Below are 24,833 nucleotides of genomic sequence, written 5' to 3' on the forward strand. Positions count from 1 at the left end.
CTGTCCGAGGAACGGGGACAGTAGGCATCCGTCTCTCTCCGAAAAGAGGGCTTCTAATAGTACCTGCTATCAGGTTAAGGTGTCCGAGAGAGCCAGGAAAGGCTAAGGGGCGGAGGGCGGCGGGGAGGGACTTAAACCAGTTCATGGCTGCCTTACTGAGTGCCTGCTCTCTCGTGGAATCGCTGTAAGTTTTGTCCTGTTTTGTAGCTTTCAAATTTTGATTTTATCAATTCACTCAGAGGCATTTAGATCCCGAAAAACTTATTCAAAAGAATGAAATCAACAAAGGACCCGTTTATAAGTGGGAATGCTACGAGGGTCCATAGCTTCGGAGGACCCAGAGCGTCCATGTTTCCCACCTGGTGCTTCCCCTTCGCCACAGCAAGGTTCTTGGAAACCTCATGAGAAGACTGCTTGGTAATTTCTGAATCAGTGACAACACACAGGACTGAGCAGCTTGGATGGATATTTCATTCAGGCCATGTTCAAGCCTAAGGATCCTGGCTGCTAAAACCAGTGTCCCCTTTGGACAGTGCTTGGTGAACGTGGAGATTCTAATATTCCCTTCTGTCCCTGAACCATGGTTGATTGCACACAAGTTACTTTTCAGCCTTCTCGCTGTAGCTCATTAGAACCTGATTAGGGCGGTAGGTAGGTGATCGCTGATGAGTATGATCAGGTGTGCGGTCAGAGGTCTGGACTCATCTTTTGGCTTCCATTTCCATAGATTTCTCATCTCCACCTTCTGAGGTGCCCTGCCTTGAGAGCCTACCGCCCTCTCTACACCGCCCTCCACCCAGCAGACTCCATGCTAGGTCAGGAGAAAATTTTGAGAAATCACCCTAGTCACCCTCTGTTCCTTCTTACAGTCCCAGATTTTACTGGATTAGAATCATAGGGTTTGGAATTAGGGGATTAAAAAATCACCAGCCCAATTTCCCTCTTCCCGATAGGGAAGGAGAGATTTTATTTCTCTCTTTTACAAATGAGGCATTTCAGACCCAGATATATTTCAATGCTTTACTAAGATCCCACAGAAAGTGTTGGAATGAGCACAGAATGCACCCCTGACATGTACCTGCTAGACTGTATTCCTTTGATTGTAACACATTATTTGGTCCATTTTCTAGCTCAGTGGCACCACCAGATCCCACCACCCATGTCTGTCCGGCCCAGTGGCAGTCGCTACGGATCTCTCACCAGTAAAGGACTTGACATTTTCTCTGCTTTCTCCTCCATGGAAAGCACAATGGTGTATTCATGCTCTTCTCGGAGTGTAGTGGAGAGTGATGAACTTTAAGAATGTCTGGGTGCCTGCTGTGTAAGGGGGTGGACTGTGGAGGGGGAAGGAAGACCAGCCAGATAAGATGGTTTCCAAGCAACTGGATGTGAGTAAGTTCCCACACTGCCCGACCTGTGGCAAGGAGAGCTTTGAGTAAGTCAGCTGGGGACTCGTGCAGTCTCAGCTCAGGGAGAGATGGAGGGCTGTGCCTTTTAAGATTCCAACAAAATGAGAAGACAATACCGCCGAACCAAAGATGTCATGCAGCTGCCATCCACTGCTTTGGGAAAAAGCTAGCATGCTTCCCTGCCCCCTGCTGCGTTGGGGTATTCAGGCCCTCCTAGGAGCAATTAGGGGTCAGATGCTTGGGCTGAGAGGAGTTGGACAGTAGTGACCTTAGGAATCACTAACTCACTAAACAATGCAAAGGAAAAAGTCAGGGGGGTCTCCACCACCTTCCACTGATTGCATCCATAGCAGTAGTTTTGGTGGATTCATTAAATCAGCTTCTACTTAGCACTAGGAGTCTGTGCCATACAACTCACATACGTGGAGAAGCACTTTTGATTTGCTTACCCTGGGTGTACTGAGCCACATAATAAAGTGCCAAAATGTGATTGAGATACCAAAAAAAAAAAAAATCACTGGAACACTAAATATTGCACAGTGCACTTATTCTATAGCCAAAACAGGGACCCACCACCCTGCCTGTACCATTTTCTTTTGGATACAATGGTGAGTGGTTTTTTTCTGACTATATATATATATATATATATATATATATATATATATATCCCTAGGCTCTAGAACTAAAGGGTTGTTAATAAACCAACCAGAAGGAAATCTTCTGCGGGGTCTTCTGCGGGGTCACTTTTAAAACTACAAGCTTCAGTTGCCACTTGCAAAAATATTCAGGCATCATCACCATCTGCCCAAAGAATATTGGCTCTCCCGCTTCTCCCCTTGCCCCAAAAGTCTGCAAGTATACGAAGCAGTGAGAAAGGAAGAAATGCAAACTAGAAGAGGAAGTGATGGGAGAGTGGTTTTTGTTTTTTCATTTGCCCGAGCAAAGCAGTGGCTGTAGAGGGAGAGGTCTTTAATAGTTGTGAACTGCTTTGAGATCATTAGTCAAATTGCATTTTCTATACAGAAAATATTATGCTAACTGAGAAAGTGGGAGGGACAGGGAATGTGCATCTTTATTCTAACCCACTAATTCAAAACCTGCCTCTCCACTTAAGGAATTTTTAGACTTAAGTTCACTGTGATATCCCAGTGCCTAGAAGAGTGCTTAGCACAAAGTAGACATTCAATAACTATTTGTTGGATGAATGAATCTTATATTAGAGAAATCTACAATGTATGCACCAGTCAAAAAATTGCACTAGGGATGGTCATCACGGCACGGTTTGCTCCAGATTCACCAGGGAAATGAATTGGAGTGTCTGTTACCAACTCCTTGTGCCCAAGTCCTTGGTGTTCTCTGAGCCAGACATCCTCAGCTGGCATCTTACTCAAGTGAACAAATAGTAATTGCTTAGAAAGGCTTGAAATTTTCTTCACTTCAAGGCAAGGATTTCCAGTATAAAAATAAATTCACTCACTCAAAAAATCATTTGTGTGTCCACTCTGTATAAGACGCTATGCTAGAGACTATGGGCCATACACAAATATGATAAGACACAGTCCCTGCCTGCAGAAAGCTTACAATCTAGTGGGGGAGGTAAGAAAAAAGGCATGTCAAGTGCTGCTTCTTTGGCCAAAAGTCTATTTTTTATTAAAGGGAAGTTTCTAGTACTCTTCATCCTGTATTTTTCCTGACTCTAAAATCATCTTAATTATTTTCAATCTTTATTTCTTAATTAAATAAAAAAACATAAGTTACATCCTTAAGAAATAAAGATTTCAGCCAATTATTTAGCAGAATTATTAGACTTTTTCCTTTCTTATGTATGCAGGAACAATAGTAAAAGTATAGGCAACTGTAATGAAACTGAATGCATTCCATACAGAATGCACCCCGTAAAATATTCTGTTTCTATATTGGCTTCTATTATCAAATCTCTTTATGACCAAAGAGCATTTTCTAACTCCAGGACTGCTTCTCCACAGTTGGACACCCAACCTCCTCATCACATCTATTAATGTAAACTCTAGACAGTCTCCTATGAGAGGATATTCTTCATCTCTCTATGTATTCGCTTTCTGAATATTTTTTTTTCTGAATCTTTTTTATCTGTTGTTTTAGTGTTCAACAGTGAACTATGATAAATATTACATTTGGCCACTAGATGGCACTGTCGAACCTAAAATATAACAAGCTTTAAAATTCCTCGAATTTGAACTTCCGGATTATGTTACAGGAAAGTTTCTCAACCTCAGCACTCTTGACATTTGGGGCTGGATAATTCGTTGTTGTGAGGGACTATCCTGCACGCTGGAGGATGTTTAGCAGCATCCTTGGCTTCTACGCACTGGATGCCAATAGCAGAGCCGCCCCTCCCCAAGTTGTGGCCACCGGAAATGTCCCCAGACATTGCCATATATTCCCCGGGAGGCAGGATCCCCTTTGTTGAGAACTACTGTGTTGAACAAATCCAAATTCTATTGGAATTCAATTACAACGAGGAATACTTATACAAGAAATTTTAGTTCTGCTGGATATGTGTGGACTCAACATATCCAAAATAAGATTCATCGTCTTCCCTTTCATAAACCATTCATCATCCTAGTTTAACGATTTCTATTAATGGCACCATCACAGTCCTAGTAATCCAAATAAAGAGTATCCAAATCATTTTTTGCTTCCTCTAATCAATTGACAAATCATGTTAACTCTAACTCGATTATTTCTTTTATATTCAGGCCTTCTTTCTGTCCCCCTGTGGTTCCCCAGTTCAGACTTTCATTACTCTCTTAATTTCCCTCAATTCTTCTGACTTCAACCATAATAAGAGACTTCTAATTGGTCTTCCTGCCTCTAGTCCTGCTTTTTCTCCCACTCAAATCTAGCTGAGATCTCAGCATCAGATCATTCTTCCTGAAGTACTGCTCCAATCATATCATTCCCCAATTTTCGAACCCCCAGTGGCTCCTTGGAGCCAACCCAGGCCAGCTGTTCTGTCCTGTGCTACTCAAGCCTTGCTTCAATATGATCCCAAAGCTTTTCATCCATTACTCAGAAAACACACCCAGTGCACCAGCAAAGTTAACACAGGCCTCAGCTTTCCAGCCACATGGCTCTTTTTTGCCTCCAGCTGGAAGGCTTTCTCCCCAATCCCCATCTACAGAAATCTTACCTGTTCCTTAAACATCTCAAATGCTACTTTACTGCCTCTATGAAATATTTTCTGACCCCCCCAGACCCCAATAAAATATAATTCTACTTTTTTTGAAATTTTATAGCAAATTTCTTGAGTCTGAAAAAAGAGAAGATGAATTTGTATAGTATTTTATATAAAACACAGCCTCTATATACCTGCCTGACTCTCCCCTTGCACTAGCCCAGTCTTGCCTGCACTAGATTTTAGCTATTTGTTAGTAAGGACTGTGTCAAAAGTTTGCCTTATACAGAGTAGGCACTCAATAAATATTTATTGACCTAAATTGGACTTTAAAAGTCTATGTAAGTCAGTATGTTTCCATATAAAATGAATTGAGTCTAGAGCAGTGGTTTTTAACCTTGGCACACTAGAATCTCCTGGGGAACTTTTAAAAATCCCAATAGCCATGCCACAACCCCAAATCACTGTCATAAGTTCTGGGGTTCTGGCATAGGCATCAGTATTTTTAAAGCTTCCCAGGTGATTCCAACGAGCAAGTGAGATTGAGAAGAATCATTTTATTACCATGATTTGATCACAGAACTTACCCTAAAAGGTCCAAAGGGCTGCAGATAGCATAGGCTGTAGCGTCGGCGTCAGTGAAGAATGTACTTCCTCCTTGTTGCACGTGCAGTGCATGTCTGGAAAGTAGAAATAAACATGCACTTTGGCCTTATTAGACCCTACTATTTTGCACTGCACTTGTTGGACATGCAGCATTCATGAAGCCCTTGGAGAAATCTCCAAAACTGCAAAAATGGCCCGGGAAAGAGGGAAAGTTGGTACAATCCTTCTGGCCCTTTTTTCAAAAAGCTATGCAGATCTCATAAGCACCCTTCTTTCCAAACAAGTGAAGGGCTTTTCATAACTTGGTTAGTCATGGAAATGGGGATCAGAGGGAAAATGGAGAAAGAAAATGCAGTATTAAAACCAAACCGCCGGACTTCCCTGGTGGCACAGTGCTTAAGAATATGCCTGCCAATGCAGGGACACGGGTTCAAGCCCTGGTCCAGGAAGATCCCACATGCCATGGAGCGACTAAGCCCGTGCGCCACAACTACTGAAGCTGGCGTGCCTAGAGCCCATGCTCCGCCACAAGAGAAGTCACCGCAATGAGAAGCCTGCACACCAAAACGAAGACCCAATGCAGCCAAAGATAAATAAATTAATTAATTAAAAAAAAACCAAACCGCCAAGCAGCTCATAGAAGAAAGACTACTTCCTCCTTTTTTGTGTCTACATGTCCAAGCTACAGTGTCTGAGGTCCTTTCTGCTTCTATCCCCATTCCGTGTTTTTCTCTGAGATGCCCTGTGCCCCATGTTCTGTAACCCCCCATGCTGTAACCCATCCCCTCACCGCTTCCCCACAACCTGCCAACATGCCTCATGCTCCAAAATGACCAAACTCCTGTTCCATGCATCTTGGCTTAGGGGTCAGAAGAAAGCAGTCCAATTGAACAAATCCTGAATGCCTGAGAGTCTAACTTCACAGAGGAGCTGAGCTTTTAAAAGCAGTTGCTTCCTTACTTCCATCAACTTCTAATAGATGGAACTGCTGGCAAAAGGAAAAAAAAAAAAAAATCAGGCCGGGAGGGGAGGTCTAGAAAACTGAGTCAGACATCCAAGTTATTCTGGTTGATCACAGCCTCCTCCTGTCCTCTTCCTCCCTACACACTCCCAAAGAACCTTCCAAGCTGAGATCCTGGCCTGAGTCTGTTTGTATATGGGCTATTTATAAGTTGGTTGTAAACACAAAGGCAAATTTACTCATAATGACCTTTATTCAAGGTCCCTTCAGGGGTAACCTGGACTCAAAGTATTTCCACTTACGGTCGAGTTGAAAATCACTGGGCCTCACCAGGAAGATGAACAGATACTTAGATTGCAATAGAGCTTGTTGAAGTCCTTTTCACCACTGATTGCCTTTTCTTGTTTTAAGTGGATCAATATTTCAGAAAGTTAATTACTGAAGCATTGCTTGAAGAATGCCAAGCATCTTCTAAACTTTGACAATGCAGTGGTCATCAGTATGCTAAAAAAAAGTTGCTACTACCATGTTTTTTAAAAAATCTGTGCGATGCAAAAAAAATGCATATTTGTTAAAAATATGTTTGCCTCCTTTTTCTGCCTAATTATATTAGTTAGCATACTTGGTTCTATAGAACCATAAACATGCTGTTTTTTGTTCATATGTAAGTAATGGCCACTTCAAACTCCGAAGAGCAATAGCCTTGAAATTGCAAGAAATAGAGAAAGAACACACTTTTCAATCCTCTGAGAATTGTGCCATAAATGCTGAGTGTAAGCAATAAAGAAAATTGCTGTACTGTAGAGGCATATATACTAATTTGCTAAAAGATTTAACATACAAGTGAGTAGAAAATGTTTCCCTAATAGTAAAAACTAAAATATTTCAACATTATTTGACAATAAATATTTGACAGTTGACATAAATGGGCATTTTTCTTTAAAATGCAGAAAACAGTGCTAGTTTCCAGGTTTAAAGATTGTTTTTTGATGATGATTGAACTGATTTTTTAATGTACAAATACATATATTCGATACTTAAAAGAGATTTTTTAAATTATTCAAATTGTAAAAATTACCACATACGTTATAACCTGGTCAGATATCTCTAGAGGAACAGAAAGATAACTGGGTTTTAGTCTTTCTAAAATATCCAGCAAGTCCAGTAAACTTCTCATAGAATGTTTTTTACTTTCTAAGATAAAAATTCGTTCTACCTCCTAACTGAAAACAGGGACACGTTAAAATGAAACTTAAAGATGGGAAAGATGGGGGTGGCAGGGTGGGGGAGGCTTGACCAGTTTCGATTGGCAATGAATGGAGTTACAAGTATAGTTTTCTTACAATAAGAAGTACTTTAATACACACTAAGAAACATGAATGATTTTCATATAATGTGGTAAGAGTGAATTGCTCAATGTTCCAAAATTCCAAAGAACCTGATGTTTCTACACATATTCAGTGAGTTATCTGCAAACTGGAGACAGATTCCTATAATTTCCCCACAATTAGTGGGGCAAGAATCCAGTGAACTAACTACATTCTAGTATTGACCATAGCAGTCATTACCAAAAGATTACTAAATGTATATGCACACAGTATAAACAGTTTTACCGTTTTGGGGTTTTTTTTTGGCTGCGTTGGGTCTTCGTTGCTGCGCGTGGTCTTTCTCTAGTTGTGGCGAGCGGGGGCTACTCTTCATTGTGGTGCGCGGGCTTCTCATTGTGTTGCAGAGCACAGGCTCTAGAAGCACAGGCTTCGGTAGTTACAGCATGCAGGCTCAGTACTTGTGGCTCGCGGGCTCTAGAGCGCAAGCTCAGTAGTTGTGGCGCACGGGCTTAGTTGCTCTGCAGCATGTGGGATCTTCCCAGACCAGGACTTGAACCCGTGTCCCCTGAATTGTCAGGCGGATTCTTAACCACTGCGCCACCAGGGAAGTCCCATTTTACTGTGTATTTTAAGGAGAGGTAAAACCCTGAAATAATTCAAATGAGATAATTTGAGTGCAACTGTATTTTTTAATGCACACTGGTTAATTAACTTTTACTTTCTCAGTATTTTGATTTCAGAGATACCATATCCTCTTTTCTGATTAAATTTCACTTATTTTTTCCAAGCTTTAGCATTAAGTTTCATGACCTACTCTTCTCTCTCATTATCTTCCTGTCAAGATAAAAATCTATAAAACATTTAATAGCATTCGGAGAGCTCCTTATGTCTAGGAATTCTCAGGTGAATTCCAATAGGGATTTTAATCATTCAGATGAATTTCAGATACGTTCTCTAATTTTGTTATAACTCTGGAGTCTCTGTTTCTTTATCTGTGAAATAAACAAAATATCTGAGACTTTCCCAGGATGGAGGGTAGGATAAATAAATACTTATGAAGTTTACTGTAGAGACCCTTTAAAAAAGTGATAGTAGGGGTTTTTTCAATCCAAAGAAAATGGTAAAAATATTTTTCTCCAAAGTAAGTAGTTAATTTGTTTAACAAGTTCACATTTCTTCCCGGTCCCACTACTTTGTATTTCCTGAGAAGGGTAGTACACAGTGGGGGAATTTCTTCTTCCAAGATGCTATGTGTGAAGAACCTAGGGGTAAGACGGGAATAAAGACACAGACCTACTAGAGAATGGACTTGAGGATATGGGGAGGGGGAGGGGTGAGCTGTGACGGGGTGAGAGAGTGGCACAGACATATATACACTACCAAACGTAAAATAGCTAGCTAGTGGGAAGCAGCCGCATAGCACAGGGAGATCAGCTCGGTGCTTTGTGACCACCTAGAGGAGTGGAATGGGGAGGGTGGGAGGGAGGGAGACGCAAGAGGGAAGAGATATGGGAACATATGTATATGTATAACTGATTCACTTTGTTATAAAGCAGAAACTAACACACCATTGTAAAGCAATTATACTCCAATAAAGATGTAAAAAAAAGAAAGATGCTATGTGGTTGAAAAAATCTGGAGAAAAATTAAATAAATTCAAGAAATATCCTATCTGCTTTCTACAGGCAGATTACAGGGAAATTTATTTCAACATAGGCAGAATAGCCTAAGGGAGCTCAGAGTCCTGTGTCTATGATCGAAGCTAGTGGAAATAATGACTCCGCAGTGCACAGAGAAATAGCAAGAGAGTCCCTGTATTCCTTTCTGGATTACGCAGTTCAGGACAACTCCATTGTACTTCTCTAGGCTCTAATGAAGAAATATTCCATACTAGCATGTCATTAGCCTTATGTTGAAATGAATCAACCTTAGGATAACAGATGGATATGGACCCTCAAAAATGAACATATCCTTTGGTCTCTGTTTTCAAATTCTTAGCTACATCAAGTCTGAATTTAAACTCCATGATTCATTTCAGCCATGAGAACTGACAAAGTTCTTGTGTCCGAAGGCATGTGCACACACACACCGACACACACACACACACACACCCATAGCTAACAGTTCAATCATGGTCAAGGGACACATCTTATGCTTTTCCTTTCTCTTCCTGCCTGAGTTCTTTCCACCTGAAAACACACCAGGCCCCAGAAGGCTTACAAACATGATATGCTTCCATCTCAGGAAGCTAGAGTCAACTTATTTTCTAAAGTACCTTTTTGGTTATTGAAATCCTAATGGAAAAACTATTTTAGTAACCATTTTGAAATGTGTGAACTATATAAACTGTATATTTCGTCTCTATTACTAGAAAGCAATGAATGGATCTTGGCTTTTATTCCTTTCCTCTGCATCGTGCATGTTAGATATGCTCTGGAAATGAAAACCAATGATCGCTTAAGCCAAAATGTTTGTGAGCATTTACTGTGTTTTTCTCCAGGAAGTATGTGGCATTGTATTCCAGTAGCCCACATCATCTGCATGACACCCGTTGCTGTTTCCTAGTTGTGTTTTCTTAAAGATTTATTGGAGGTTGTGTTTTGTTTGGAAACTTTGCAATTAGAAAAAGAAAAATTAAGAACCAGTATTTAATTCAACCTGGATGTTTTAAAAAGCAGTTTAGAGGATGTGATGGACTGTTTCTTTATTCATTAAATAAAATTTTATGTATTCTCAGTTAGTTATTGGGTTTGTTTTGTGTTTTGGTCCCAGACTTTGTTATGTGAGATGGGTAAGTTCTTGCTCTCAGTAGTTTTTTTTCGGCTTGGGTATTTTGGGGATACACTACCAGTTTGAAACAGCCATCCAAAAGTCCTGTGTTAATTCAATAAAACACTCGTTAAAGCTTGCACCCTCTAGTATATTCATGATCAGAGCAAGGAATGGGTATACATGTGAAAAGGTTGGTCATATATTTATGGTCTTATATGTGCTTTGAAATCTCTTTCACCCACAGGTAGCAAAAAGAGATATCTTTAGTGAAACCTAAGCAGAGAGCAGAGCAAAATTCAGTCCAAAATAACACTTTGCTTTTACTCTAAGATGGCAAAATTTAAGTAGTGAACTGAGCCTTAATTGTTGAATCCTGTAGCGCTGTTACCCACAACCCAAATACGTTCCATCTGGCTCATATCCAGCAGAAATGTTAGATCTTCATTAATATAATGGTCACCTCATTAACTAAGAAATTGGGTGTAACTGGATGTTAAGAAAGATAGCCTAATCCTTCTTAAGATCTGCAAATACAAAGACTGTGACAACAATATAACCAGTTTTTGGTAATGAGGTTAATGGTGTCATAGTATTGTTTAATTAAGCAGTTCTCAACCCCATCAGCCAGTTAGCATCACCCGGAGAGTCCTGAAAAAATATCTATGCCTAGGCCTCACCTCAGAGCAGTTAAATCAATTCTTGAACGGGGGGCTCCAGATTTGGTATGTTTTTCAAGACTCCCTACCTGAGATTCTAATGAGCAGTCTGGGTTGAGAACCACTAGCTTAGATGGCCTTTCCCATCTTGATAGCCCCATTCACTTGTATAGGGTTCTTCAAGACTTCTGACCCTGGGGTTTGGCCTCAACCTACAGCTGGCACCTAGGGAGAGCCCACATATAATAACTAATGGGACTCAAACCCTGCCTGGGGGTGGGTCTTCTTTTGTTACTTAATATCTCTCTTAGGAGCTCTTATGGCACATATTCCCAATACTCTACAGTGGAAGCACTCAGCTGCACACTGTTCAGGGCGGCTTACTGATTAGCACATGTGTATTCTTCTTGGCTGCCTACACAAGGACAAGGATGATGTTGAAGAAGGCAGGGTATGGGTAGATGCTTGATAACATTTGTTGATTTCTTAAGAAAAGGAAGCCCGAATAAAAGAATATTTTTGAATTTCAATGTGTTCTGTTATGAAACTAGAAAGAACAGATTTTCAAAGGCGAGACAATATAGGATATTGTAGCAACTTTTAGGTTGCTTGGTAATCTAAACTCTATTATGTATAGTAATAAATGAACCTTAACTCCACAAATATTTTACATTTGTTTTATCCAAGCTCCTAATCCATAAACCATGATGGATTCCCCAACATACAGTTTGAGGAGTTTTATCATAGATTGGATTGGATCACTGAGACCCATTTACTTTTCCCTCAAATATCTTTCAGGAAAAAAATAGTACATCAAGTGGGGTGGAAAGCTTAGGAATTTGCTAAGAGTTAAGTTGCTTCCAGAGGTTTCCAAACCATGGAAATGGGCAACTAAAAGCATGACAGTTAACAGATTCCCACTCTTTGGAGGGAATGGGGATGGGGGAGAAGAGGCATAGGATTAGAATAGCATCATTTTAATTAAATTGTTTGATTTCATTAAGAAATAGACACAGATGTAGAGAACAAATGTATGGATACCAAGGGGGAAAGGGGGCGGTGGGAGGAATTAGGAGATTGGGATTGACACATATATACTATTGATACTAGGTATAAAATAGATAACTAATGAGAACATTCTGTATAGCATGTTCTCTACTTAATGTTCCCTCTTAGTTCCCTCTACTTACAGGGAACTCTACTTAATGCACTGTGGTGACCTAAATGGGAAGGAAATCCAAAAAAGAGGGGGTATATGTATATGTATAGCTGATTCGTTTTGCTGTACAGTAAAAACTAACACAACATTGTAAAGTAACAATACCCCAATAAAGATTAACTTAAAAAAAAGAAACTGCTCTTAAGGTGCTAAGCAAATATATATATTGCATGTTTATCCCTGTATGGTTCTCTTTTGCAGGGTATTTACAGTCCAGAGAGAGGAATGTGCACCCTACCTAAAAAAAGGACTAACCATCTGAATACATCTGTGAGATCCTCTCTGATTAACACATTCTATTTTAACACTGATTTAATTTCATTCTACAAACTCCAGAAATTTACTGGGGCTACTAATGAAGCATTTTAAGTATAAATAAGTAGAGTATTGTGCCCAAATAGTGAGGAAGGCAGGTGCCCTTAGGGTTGCCATAGCCCCAGTACCCACTGCAGAGTGGAGTAGGACCAGAAAGTGGTCGGGGCATCATCACTTCTAGAGCCGTGTTGTCTGCTGGAACTATAATGTCTTCTAAGAGCTGCTGAAGTCAAGAGGTTAAACATTTTACTTTCTAATTTGCACCGAGGAAGGAAAGTCCTGAGGACACCTCAGTTTCTTATTAACAGATATCAGAAGGAAAGGGAAATTCATCATTAGTCTCTCAATGGATTTCTAGTGATACACTTGTGATTTTGTAAGTTTTAGTTTATGGGGAAGATACTTCTGCTCATTACAAACCAAAAGGATTTTGATAATCAGGGATAACTAAGAAAGTAAAAATTTTGATGAAGACTTTGTAGATAAACTGCAAATAGGTGGCTGTGCCTTGATGTTAGGTGTTGGGACACATAATAAAAGGGTTTGGGAAATGCTGTTTTTGTTGACTTGTGACAAGTTCCAAATGCATAGAGCCTTGCTTTTTCCAGTTATTAGCAAGACATTCTCCCAAAAGCGTGCAGTGCTGTTGACCAAGCCGTTCTTTACATTAAGGACTTGGTTTATTCATCCAATGGTTAAGCAAATTTATAAAAGTAATTCAAACCAATACCACGTGTATTATATTGCTCCTTTTTTGATTAGCCTTGATGGTAGTGAAGCCCTTATTGCTCAACCGGTACTGATTAAAAGAAAATCACTTCCAAAAGCCATATATATATACACACACAAATGTATATATGCAAATATATTTGGGTACTTGTAAGGAATTAGTAGTTAGTAATTGGTGTAATAAGGAAAATAAAATATTAAGGAACTGTAAATCTAGTTTCTTAAAAGCTAAACATTATTTCAATTAATTTAATCTTTTTAAAAACCATGAAAAATATATCTATACTTCCAAGTTGATAGAGAAAACTTTCAAATTAATTACTTGTACTCTCATCAGCTTGTCTTTTTTTGATGAAGTATTACAAAACAGCACTTTGCCAATTGGTGGGATTAGATTTAAACACTCCACATCTTTACTCAGATAAGCACTCAATATCATCACCCCCCCAAACAAACAGTCCTTTAGTGCCATCAGGAAACTAGCAGGGCACTTGGCATGAAAAACAAACCCACGTTCTTAATTATATTTTACAAAATCTATATTTTAATAATGTATACACAGTTTTGAAAAATACAGAGCACTCACGCCCATGTACTCTACCAAAAAAAAGAAGAAAACTTTCTACTACTTCATGCATGCACACACAATGCACTAAGCATAACTGCATTTACAAGACAGGAAGGCAGCTATTAAGTATACACAAGTAATAGATACTGTAACTTCACCCTAACAGGACAAACTTACAAAGTTTAAGAAAGTAAGGGCTAAACCTGCAGTGTAACCTAATCCTATTTTTCTTAAGATTGTTTTCTCTCAAGGTAGTCCAGAAAAGGGGGAGGGGGCATTACTTTCAGCAATCAAAACCATTCCAAGATCCATTAATGAAATCTACAACATACTAAGGAGGAATAAAAGAAAAGCAATAAAGTCATTGCGTCCCTAGGACTGGGGATGCGAATAAAAGTAACCTGGAAATTTGCTAATTTTATTCTAAGAATGCATCCTACGCCACCGATAACCCGACCAGCTACTTGGGGGAAGGTTACGGCTCCAGAGCGCGGATCACTGGGCGTCTCATTCCGGCAGGGTCGCGCGTCCTAACTGGCCATCTGGAAGGGCTCGGGCTGGAAGCCGAAGAGCCTTTGGCCGTAGGGCTCGCTCTCGACCGGCAGCTTCGCGCCCGCGAACGGAAGGTAGTGGTCTCGGCCGAAGTGCTCACAGTGGAGATTGACCCAGTCCCGCTCGGAGCCGAATCGCTCTGCCTCGGCCAGGATGCGGGTCAGAGCCATGATGTAGCTCAGCGCCATCTGCAGGGTCTCGTACTTGGACAGTTTTTTATCCTGGCCCCATTGGGGTACTACCCTGCGCAGACGGTCGAAAGCCGTGTTGAGCCCCTGCATGCGGCGGCGCTCGCGCGCGTTGGCCGCTAGGCGCCTGCGCGCCGCGCTCTCCAGCCGCCCCTCCCCGGCGCACGTGCCCGCGCACTCGGCGCCGCCCGCGCACGGGGGCGCGGCACGCGCTCCCGCCGCCGGGTTGCTGGGCTTGTAGGACTTCATCCCCCGCTGGACAGAGGGAGGCGCCGAGCTCTCTGGTCTGCTCAGGACCTGTGCGTGGGCTGGTGTATGGAGCCGCTCTGCAACTTGGCTCTTCGTAGCAAATAAGTCATGCACAAAGCAACCGTGTGGAATCGAAGTTTGTAGTGGGAGTGCGGGGCCCCGCCCTCTGTCCTATTGGATAACCAGATTGATGTCTCTTCACTTGCCAAAGTTTAGGGGAAATTGAGATGTGGAAGAGAAAGTCATTTTCCCAGCGTGAAGTTGAAAAGGAGAAGGGAACTTTCCTGCAGCAGAATTGGTGTCGCTGGTTCGGGAAATGTCTTTCAAGTCCTCTGGGAAAGCCCGAGACTTCTTTTCTGGAAGACAAAATCTTTCCCCAAGCTCAGAGAGGAAAGGAGCGCTTCTTCCGCAGTAGCTGTCGGAGAGTGCTGGACGAAATCTCTGAAGGAGGAGAATTTATAGCAGAGGGCTGAAGGAGGCAAACAGGTGGTGGCAGGTGGGCGGGCGTCCCTCGGCTTCCATCTCAGCACCTTCCTACCCTGGGAACTGCAGGGGGGAAGGGGGACGACGCACGGCAAAATCCTGACATTACAGCCTTCGTCTGTTGGAAGTTTCTCCAAAGCTATGTCCAACACTAACACACCATCTGGAGTGGCCGGGCTGTCCCCAAAAGAATAACAAGGTGGGGGTGGGCGGATGGCTTGGTTCATCCTTTCCCATATCAGCAAGCAGCTTACATTACCAAAAACTGAACCAAGGTTTTTAAATTATTAGAAATCACTTGTGTGAATATGTTGGTCTTGAAAATTTAAGATATTTAGACGTTTAGTGTCAGAAAATTTCGCTTTGTCAAGATGTGTGGCAATTTTGCACAATGCTGATTGAATGTATTCAATTGAGTATATTCATTTTATTTTAGCTATTAAGCAAGTTGGGACAAACTAGCAGGTCCTAATATTATTTCAGACCTGAAATTTTACTGTGCAAATAATTTGGCTGTTTTCTGCAGAATAATTTATTACAGCATATTAAAAGATACTGATATGCTCACAGACATAGAAAACAAACTTATGGTTACCAAAGGGGATCGGGTGGGGGATAAATTAGGAGTTTGGGATTAACATATACACACTCCTATAATATAAAATAGATAAACAAGGACCTACTGTATAGCACAGGGAACTATATTCAATATTTTGTAGTAACCTATAATGGAAAAAAATCTGAAAAAGAATATATATATAAACTGAATCACTTTGCTGTACACCTGAAACTAACACAACATTGTAAATTAACTATAGTTCAATTTAAAAAATGGTTTGAAAAAGATTAATGTGGATGTAAAAGATGTATATTATCCTACTATATAATTGGATTGCGTGAGCTTGGATACTCAGGCAAATTCAGAATTTATACTAAATTCCCCCTGACACTGGTTTATAAATGTTTTCGGGACATATATTGAGATGATAATCACTTAATTATTTAATTTGACTTTTAAATCTAATAAAACTAATCATAATGTGCACACATGTGCAAAATGGAAATATCTAAGTGATTTGTGAGGTTTTAAAAAATAATTCCTAATGGGAGACTTTTTCCCCCACCTCATAAAGCTATAAATATGTCATACTACTTGGATGTTTCAGTTGTGTCAGCTGTCCTCAGGAACAATAATGAAGCATGATTTCCACTATTGATAGTGATGTGCTGATTTATAGAGAAACCATTAACTTGATTCTCTTATCTCAGCTTCTTTCTAGCTCTTAAGGAAGATTAAGGTGGCAAAGAAACCAGTTCCAAATAGATTCAAGCCAGAATCATTTCTGGATTCTTTACTAAGACCAAGTTTGTTCTTTCTCCTTTTGAAATATGGATTATGTAGGCATTATTCTCAGATATTTTTGTTTAATTAAATTATCAACAAGCTCCCACAAATCAGGAGTCTTTTAACTGTGTCTTACTTCCCTTACCATTGCTTGAGACTAAAACCCCATTGTGACTGCCCTGACTCCAAGTTCTGTCTTCCCATAAATAGTTGATTAATCCCCAGCTGAAGCAATGACAATGAAATGAAGTTGAGTAACATGAAGACAATAGAATGCAATTGGACATTAATGATCTCCAGCATGACAGATGTTGAACACAGACTTTTGCATGGAGACACTCAGCTCTATTACTCTGATTCTTAACAGTCTTGGTCAGGAACAGCAGTCCTATGACAGGAGAGACTATGTTTAGTCATCAAAATGTCAAATACATTTTTGTGAGTTTTCATGGAAATCAGCCCTACTAATGCTATTATTTCTCATGTTCATTTATCTCATCTGTTTCCCCCAAGGAGCCTCCTCTGTGCTACCCTTTGGAATGTTTCCCTAAAAAACATACTGTTCTGGACACTATTGACCAAAGTGCTAATGACATGCATGATTTTGCAGGCCATGTATTCAGGGTTGGTGAGATTATAGCCTGTGTACCAAGAGGATTGTAAACACAACTTGAAGAGAAAAAGGAAGCCCAGCAGTGTGCACACCACACAGCTATATTAGAACAAACTAGCAGATATCTGTGACATGAAATCGATCCAAGGATAGACAGTATTGCTGCAATAAAGGGCCTTAGAAGGTATATAGTAATTCATTGCCCAAATGTATTCTGAAGGACAATTTATTAGTACTACAAAGATGCTTCTGGGGGAAAAGGATTCCACTGTCAAGTAAATTTGGGAAACACATCTGCTGTCTCCTGCTTAGAGTCATGAAGCAAAATTGGTATAGTAAAGTTTCTGAGAAGTCCTGGAGTAAAGAAACCTTCTGACTCCAGAGTTTCCTAGACCTTCTCGAACACAGAACCCTTTCTTCCAAGAAAGGTCTTTTAACAAAGTTCCTTGGAATACACGTTTCCAAACCTGCTCTAATACCTTCCATTTATTTTATAGAGGAGGAGACTGAGATCCAGAGACTAAACATTAGATTCAAAGGCACTGAGCAACTTAGTGACTGAATTAAGAAGTCAAATCTCCTGTAGCCTCTAATTTTAGAAGTTTTAAAATTGAGATAACTTAATACAAGCCCCTCAGTTTATACTGGGGCAGCTGAGATCCACTAATGACTTCCCAAAGTCAGCAGAATCACTAGTAGAAGTTTCAGGAATAGAATCAGAAATTTTGTGCTTAAAGGACAGTGTCATTTATTTCATAACCCTAGTGTCTAGCACAGTGCATAGAAAATAACAAGTAACAAACAACCCAGCCTGAATGGCTGAAAAAAATGTTACGTAAATGATAGATAAATGCCAATCAGAATGCGTGTACTGCCAGTGAATAACCTTTACAAATAATTTACATTCCCTCACTTTGTAAAGAACACACATTAGATCCACATTTTGAATGCAGAATTGATCCTTTCTTATCAAGAAACACATCTATAGCCATTTGAGCCATAAGAATTTGCATGTCAGACTAATTTCTACCATGTTTCTATACTGAGGGCATGATCCTACCAGGTGAATTGGCAGTTACTATATGTCTAGGGTTGGCCAGAAATCAAAACTGGCAGATGGAGATGGGAGAGAGTGGAAGATAGAAAGAGCTTACACCTGTAGGAGCAGAAAAGTAGGAGAAACATTATTTTAGCGGTAAAAGATCAATGGCTGGAAATTACTACATTAACTGGATAGACTAGGTTAAAGGGTAAACATCTTAATTATCCAAAACTATAATTTTCCAAATAAAAACTCTCCAAAGAAACACACAATTAAAAGAGAGGAGAACACTTGTTCACTCTGAATTTGCAAAAAAAAAATGGAATATGAGGAATGGGGTTTGCTTCTGGAGAGCATGGCAATTGGGGGACTCTGAGTACCTGAAAGACATCAGAGGTGAGCCAGCAAAAGACAAAGGAACAATGAAGCTGAGTTCCACTTATATTTCGTTAAAGACCAGAAGTGCAAGGTCTTAAACATTCTTGTGATTTTATAACGTGCTACGTAGTTACCAAGTGGGGAAAAAACTGCAAAAGGATTTAAGTGTTTAGAGAAATGAAGGGAGAGGCAAAGTCTGGCATCTCTGTTGCCTGCCCCTCAATGATCCAGGGAAGAGAAAACCCAGTGGAGGGAAGAAACTAAGAAGCGACAGAGACTAACAATGGGGCCAAGAGAGAGATGAAAAAGATGGGAGGCCCTGTCCTAGGCCCCAGAAATGATCTCTCACCTCCAGAAAATACGGGCTCACTAAAGGGCCCCAGCTGATTCTCCAACCCCCAGCACATGCTGCTTGAGAATTCCAGCTTGGGAGTCTGATTTAGCTTCTAGTGCCAAGAGCCAGAATGACTTGTAGGGTTTGGACTCTGGGTGGTAGATCTTAGCCTCCTCTTAGTGTCTGGGCTGAGCAGCATCTTTGAAGTCAGTTTTGAATCCTGGATCTCCTTTCAACTAGCTGTGTACTCTTGCACAAATCACTTCTCTGATTTCTCCATCTGCAAAGTGGAATCATAATACATACCTCACAGGGCAGTAGTGAGCATTAAATAAGGTTTTATTAAATAAAGACCTCTGCCAGGTCCCTAAGAAAGTCACTCTTTAAATGACATCTAATACTTTACAAGTGATAATAAAAATGATATTTCATCATCAGTTTCTGCAGCTTTTGACTTTAATGAATAATTTTTGAACCTTTTACACATAACGCTACAGTTAAGGGGGAAGGGATAAACTGGGAGATTAGGACTGACATATACACACTACTATATATAAAATAGATAACTGATAAGGACCTACTGTATAGCACAGGGAACTCGACTCAATACTCTGTAATGGCCTATATGGGAAAAGAGTCTAAAAAAGAGTAGATATATGTACATGTATAATTGATTCACTTTGCTGTACACCTGAAACTAACAACATTGTAATCAACGATATCCCAATTAAAAAACAAAAAAAAGCTACAGTTAAGCATGATGTGAATTCCAGTTGTGTGACCTTGAGCAATTAACCTCGCCTCTCTAAGCCTCTTACCTTATCTGTAAGGAGGGTTAATAATAGATCTTATAGAACTGATATGAGGAATGAGTTAGTTACTCTTTGTAAAGCACTTAGACCTATGCCTGGCATACAATTAAATGCAATACAGGTGCTTGTTTAGATAAACAAAATGACCTGTTGCAATTATCCAGATCATTTTTATTTCCTTTCTCTTCAGTGCTTGACCCACAGAGTGAATAGGGACAGGGAGATGAGGTTAAATTCAAAGGAGTTCCTTCTGCCTTTGATACTGGAGCAATCTAAGTTTGAAATATCAGAGGCTAAAAAAACGCAGCTCAGGGCCTTACTGGGTAGCAGATTCGGTGTTTTCATTGTAGTTAGAGGTTCAATCTCACAAAGACAGACACATATTTTAAAGCATTAATTTTCAGGAGATGCTCCACTTTTCCAGTGACTGAAATGTTTGCACTCACCATCCAGGGTCCTTCCCTTCCTAGAACTGAGGTAGGTATCTGAGAAGATGAATCAATAATCATGATGTTTCTCAGACGTCCCTGGCGGTACAGGGTGGGTAAGACTCTGCACTCCTAATGCAGGGGGCCTGGGTTTGATCCCTGCATGGGGAACTAGATCCTGCATGCATGCTGCAACTAAGAAGTCCGTGCTGCAACTAAGGCCCGGTACAGCCTAAATAAATACATTTTTTAAAAAAAAAGTAATAATCATGACGTCTCTTTTCATGAACGTAGATAGATGCATAACAAAGGGAATCAGTCTCAGGGGTGTGCTGGACTGTTCTATGGTAAATTTGGGCTGGGAGCTATGTTTTTTAGAATGCCCTTCCCTGTGTGCTTCTGGGTTTGAGTTAGGCAAAAGTGAAGCTGCATGAGCTTGGGAGGCAGAAGTGAAGCCACCATGGTCTGAAGATCAGTGTAGATTAGAGGCCGTGAGAGATAGATGCAGAGGTGCTGGTAGATCCCAGTTTGTTCTTGCTCCTCCCCATGCTGCATCCAGTGCTCCCTCCCAACCGCCAGCCCTGCTGACCAACAGCGGCCCCAGGCCCACCATCAGATGCTTCACGTGAACTCACAGAGGTGGTGGCCTCAAAGAAGCGGACTTCTGCACCAGTGCCCCCACCCAGTCTTACTCCTGCAGCTGGACATGCTTGGCTTCCAGACTCCCCTGCAAGCTCTGACTCGTTCAGCCCAGCCAGGGCTGCTTAGTGACTGTTCTCTCATCCTTCAACAACCCTTTTTGGAACTTTATGTTCCTAGCTCCTTCCCCAATTGTGTAAGGACTCATCCTTATAATAAATTCCTTCTTCTATAAGACTCACAGTGGCTCTGCTTCCCTGGTTGAACCCTGACTGATACAAGGAATCTTTCACCTGGCCACAGAAAGGCCACAGGACCTATCCCTGCACAGAGACCCTCCACACTGGTGCCCCATGGTCTATGTGCCCGCCAGAATTAGAGCCTTTGTCTCTTGGACAGTAATTGCTATTTCCATCTGTTCAGCCCTGTGCCAGGCAACAGCAGGGATAAGACAGCATTTAGCCTAATGGAATCACCATCTAGTTGTGGAGACAAGATCCAAGACACATCAAAAGAGTTGCCTGAGGGAAATTCCTGGCGGCTCGGGATCCAGCAAGCCTTGCAGTTCAGCCAAAAAATAAAAAATAAATAAAAAATAATAATAAAGAGAAGCTTTAAAAAAAAGAAAAGAAAAAAAAAAGACTAGCCTGAGTAGTAAACCAGGGTCATGGCCCCCAAGAGGTGCACTAGATAGTCCATTAGAGTATGGGAAATGATTAGAAATTTTGCTGATTTATTTTATCTCATTCTTTTCATTTCTGTCTCAGGGTACGTTTTATAGTGTACAAAATATAAATACATATATTTATATGTGAGTATATACCAATGCTTTTTGTTTTTTTTAACTGATAGGAGCACGTGAGCACAAAAGTTGGGACCACTGTCCTAGGCATGAGGCAGTGCGTGGTTAGTACAGTTAGGAGCTCAGAGCAAGGAGATTTCACTGTGCTCTGGAGGAAGAAGGGTTTCGGCTACCTCTCTTACTGCTGCTCGCTCAAAAGGCTACTCCTCCCCCACTGCCCACACTCACCCACGCCTTTGGGCTTCTTCACTGGTTGCTCCCCCAGCCTCAAATGCCATTTCCCCAGATCTTCCCTGGCTGGCTCCATTGTATCATTCAGCTCCTGCTCTATCCGATGCTTATGTCCTTAGTTGTTTGTTTAGAAACTCCAGGAAGTCAGGGGCTTCCTCTGTACTGTTCCTAGCTATATCTCCAGTATCTAGAATTGTGTCTAGTACATAATAGATGCCCAAGAAATACTGGTTGAAGGAACGAAGGAAAAGAAGGGAGGAGGAAAAGGGAGATGAAGGGACCCCACACACAAAGGGAGAGTAGAAACTGTCCCCCTTAGCAACACAGCACTTTTTCCTCCTGCTAATAGGATTCTTTGGGGGGAAACTGCGCCCTCCAAAGGCAGGGACCACAGGCCTGCTGCTTTTGTTTCTGCTCTGAAATTGTGATATCTGCTGCTTCACAGTGAGCAGGTGGCTTACTCCCCCAAAGGGTGGCTCTCATTACAATCCAGGTTTCAGGCAGTACCTGAGTCAGCGCAGAGTAAAAGCCCAGAGGCCTCGTCGGCCCAGGCCAGTCGCTGATGCCAGCTCCCTGCCCCAAGGGGAAGCGGTTTTCTGTTGATTTGAGCTGGTGTTGCTTTTTTGCTTCCTTGTGCAGTTTCAGCAGCTTGGCTGCACAAGTTATTCTAAATGTCCAAACACCCAGGTCTTTTAATTCTGAGGTTGTGTCCCTGTCCCTCCTCACCATCGTGTTTGAGTCTTACTTTCCTGCCTCCTACTGACTTCCCCTGAGTGGGGAGCAAAAAGAAATCATGCCTAGCTGACCAGATATCTGTACCCATCAGATTCCTAGGCTCTGTCTAAGTGGAGTCCGACATTGGTAGTCATAGGAGTATATAATCTTTTCTATTCATTTGGCAACCATATACCAATTTGTTTCATTGTTTCAAACTAATTTTCATTCGTTTATTCAACAAATATGTATTGCACATAGTATGTGCTGGGTACTGTTGTAAGCCCTAGAAACAGTGTTGACTACACTGCAAAAATCTCCACCCTCCTGGATATTTAAAACTTGGTATTGTTGCTATATTCTGATGAATTTATTTTCTGTTTCTCCAGATAGGTTATAAGTTTTTTTGAGGGAAGGGGCAAATTTTAGATATCTGGGTCTAGAGTGTTCAGTGAATACATATTTGCTGTTGTTGTTGACTGAAGGTCTTGCTCAGGCTGATCTTAAGCAAAGGAAACCAATATCATCACCATAAATAAATTAACACCTACGGGAAACACCAATCTTACCAGGTCTTAGCTCCTAGCCTCATCATATCTTTTGAGTAGGGACTGTTACAATCTTCATTTTGTGGCCAAGAAAACTGAGGGCTCTGGTTAAACTAAGCTACATAGCCAGCGACTACATGTGAAACCCAGTTCTCTTTCTTCCTAGAGTCCATGCGCCATGCTGCACTGAGTCTTGTCTAGAAGAGCTCTGATGTCAGAGAAAGAGACTTATTCATCACTGGGCCCCCAGTGCCTAGAATGATGCCTGGCACATAGTAGATCCTCAGTAAAGTGCTGTGACATGTTCACAGCACTGTGTCAGTCCCAGCAAGTCTCAGCCCTGCTAAACAGTAGGCAGCGGGGTGGGTAATTGGTAGGCACGATTAGACAATTTCTGCGAACCAAGTCTGAGGTTTCCTTGGAGCACCATCTCCCACTACTGGTATAGAATTAGTACCTAGTGCTGAGCTTGGAGTCTGATGTGCCTGGGGGTGGATCAGAAGCTTCTAAGGACTCATTGACCTCAGCCTTCCTCTTTGGACCCTTCTGCAACACCCTCACCCTCCACTTCCCATCTCCCACTGTGTCACTGTATGCCCTCCTCCTTAGGTTCCTGGAGCCTGTACGACCCTCAGTCTGGTTACTGGGGTCCCTCATTTACCATGAGCTCTCTTCTCCCAAGAACTGGTCACTTGCTCTTCTCTCAGAAGAGGACAAGGGGCCTGCTTCATCCTACACATTCTTCTGGAGTCCCAGGACCCACCACTTGATCATTTCCACATTTCGCCAAACATAAAGCCTCCTGCTTCTGCATCTCTTCACACAGTCTCAGATCCTCAGAAGTCAGTTCCAAAGGAGAGGGGGCCTAAGTTTGCAATACCCCTCTGACACTGGGCTCCTGACCATCCTCCTCCTAGGCCAGTTTCACCACTGAGTCGGCTCTTCCAACTCCAGCCTTCCACTGCTTGCATGTTCACCTCCCCGCCACGGCCTGCTCTTGAGGCTTCAGTGGACCAGACAACTGAGCACCTGACGCTTTGCCAGTTATAAAACCACGGCTGACTGCAGTGCTCAGAATACAAGTAATGCCCACAACCCCTTCCTTTCAGCTCACTTGTCCTGTTCCCCAGTGGCTAACGCCCGGTTGCCATATAATCTGTCACTCTAGGTCATCTAGGTAACTTGATTCACCCTAGCAAGTTTGCTTTGCTACTAACTGATGAATAGGGAATTGGGACCCAGGTTACACTGGTTCAGGCCTCCATGCTCCCTGGTGTCATGCAGGATGCAGGTAAGTCATCTCAGATGGAAGCCAAAAGTTTACTTAACTACTTGATGACTTTAGGCCAAGAAACACCCTGGAGCACAAGTTTTCTGCAGAAGCCCACTAAAAGAACCTTTTACCAATTCGATCTCCCAAGTGCCTCCATACTCAAATAGGTCAGAGAAATTCCAGAGTGCTGTTTCCAACCTTCAGTGCCCCCTTTCTCCCATGCCTCACTTCACCCAGAAGATCAGCTTTATTTGTTCCCCCAAAGTATGTTTCCCAAAGTGTGCCCTGAAACTCTTACCCTTCAATAAAGAAAAGGAAATTCTGGCTTAAACAAAGGTGTACAGGCTTTACTATGATCATGGTCCTTCTCAGAATGGGAAATGCAGAGTTTCCTAAATTATGTGGCCATGGAAACTCTGCATCTCAGAGGATATCCAGAGAGCAGTACCCACAGAAACATTTTTGGAAAATGCAACCTGAGT

General features: G+C 41.5%; 2 protein-coding genes and 1 long non-coding RNA gene across 3 annotated transcripts in view; 1 reads left to right on the forward strand and 2 right to left on the reverse strand.

Annotated features, from left to right (window-relative positions):
* Window positions 1-2,064, forward strand: part of MYPN (myopalladin) — a 67,728-nt gene extending 65,664 nt beyond the window's left edge. Inside the window, exon 19 of the mRNA XM_089897575.1 lies at window positions 1,131-2,064. Within this exon, the coding sequence (XP_089753701.1) occupies window positions 1,131-1,300 (170 nt within the window). The 3' untranslated portion in view covers window positions 1,301-2,064. The remainder of the gene's footprint in view (window positions 1-1,130) is intronic.
* The window catches only part of LOC149747233 (uncharacterized), a 100,483-nt gene extending 91,556 nt beyond the window's left edge, over window positions 1-8,927 (reverse strand). The window contains exon 1 of the long non-coding RNA XR_016388059.1: window positions 1-8,927. This is a non-coding gene — a long non-coding RNA (uncharacterized LOC149747233).
* ATOH7 (atonal bHLH transcription factor 7) overlaps window positions 8,928-24,833 on the reverse strand; it is a 24,497-nt gene continuing 8,591 nt past the window's right edge. Inside the window, exon 1 of the mRNA XM_089897574.1 lies at window positions 8,928-24,833. This exon is cut by the window's right edge and continues 8,591 nt beyond it. Within this exon, the coding sequence (XP_089753700.1) occupies window positions 14,251-14,709 (459 nt within the window). The 5' untranslated portion in view covers window positions 14,710-24,833 and the 3' untranslated portion in view covers window positions 8,928-14,250.

The sequence above is a fragment of the Delphinapterus leucas genome, chromosome 16 (genome assembly GCF_059928025.1).
Source record: "Delphinapterus leucas isolate spDelLeu-1000000601 "Yukka" chromosome 16, BTC_Dleu_Yukka2, whole genome shotgun sequence".
Lineage (NCBI taxonomy): Eukaryota > Metazoa > Chordata > Mammalia > Artiodactyla > Monodontidae > Delphinapterus > Delphinapterus leucas.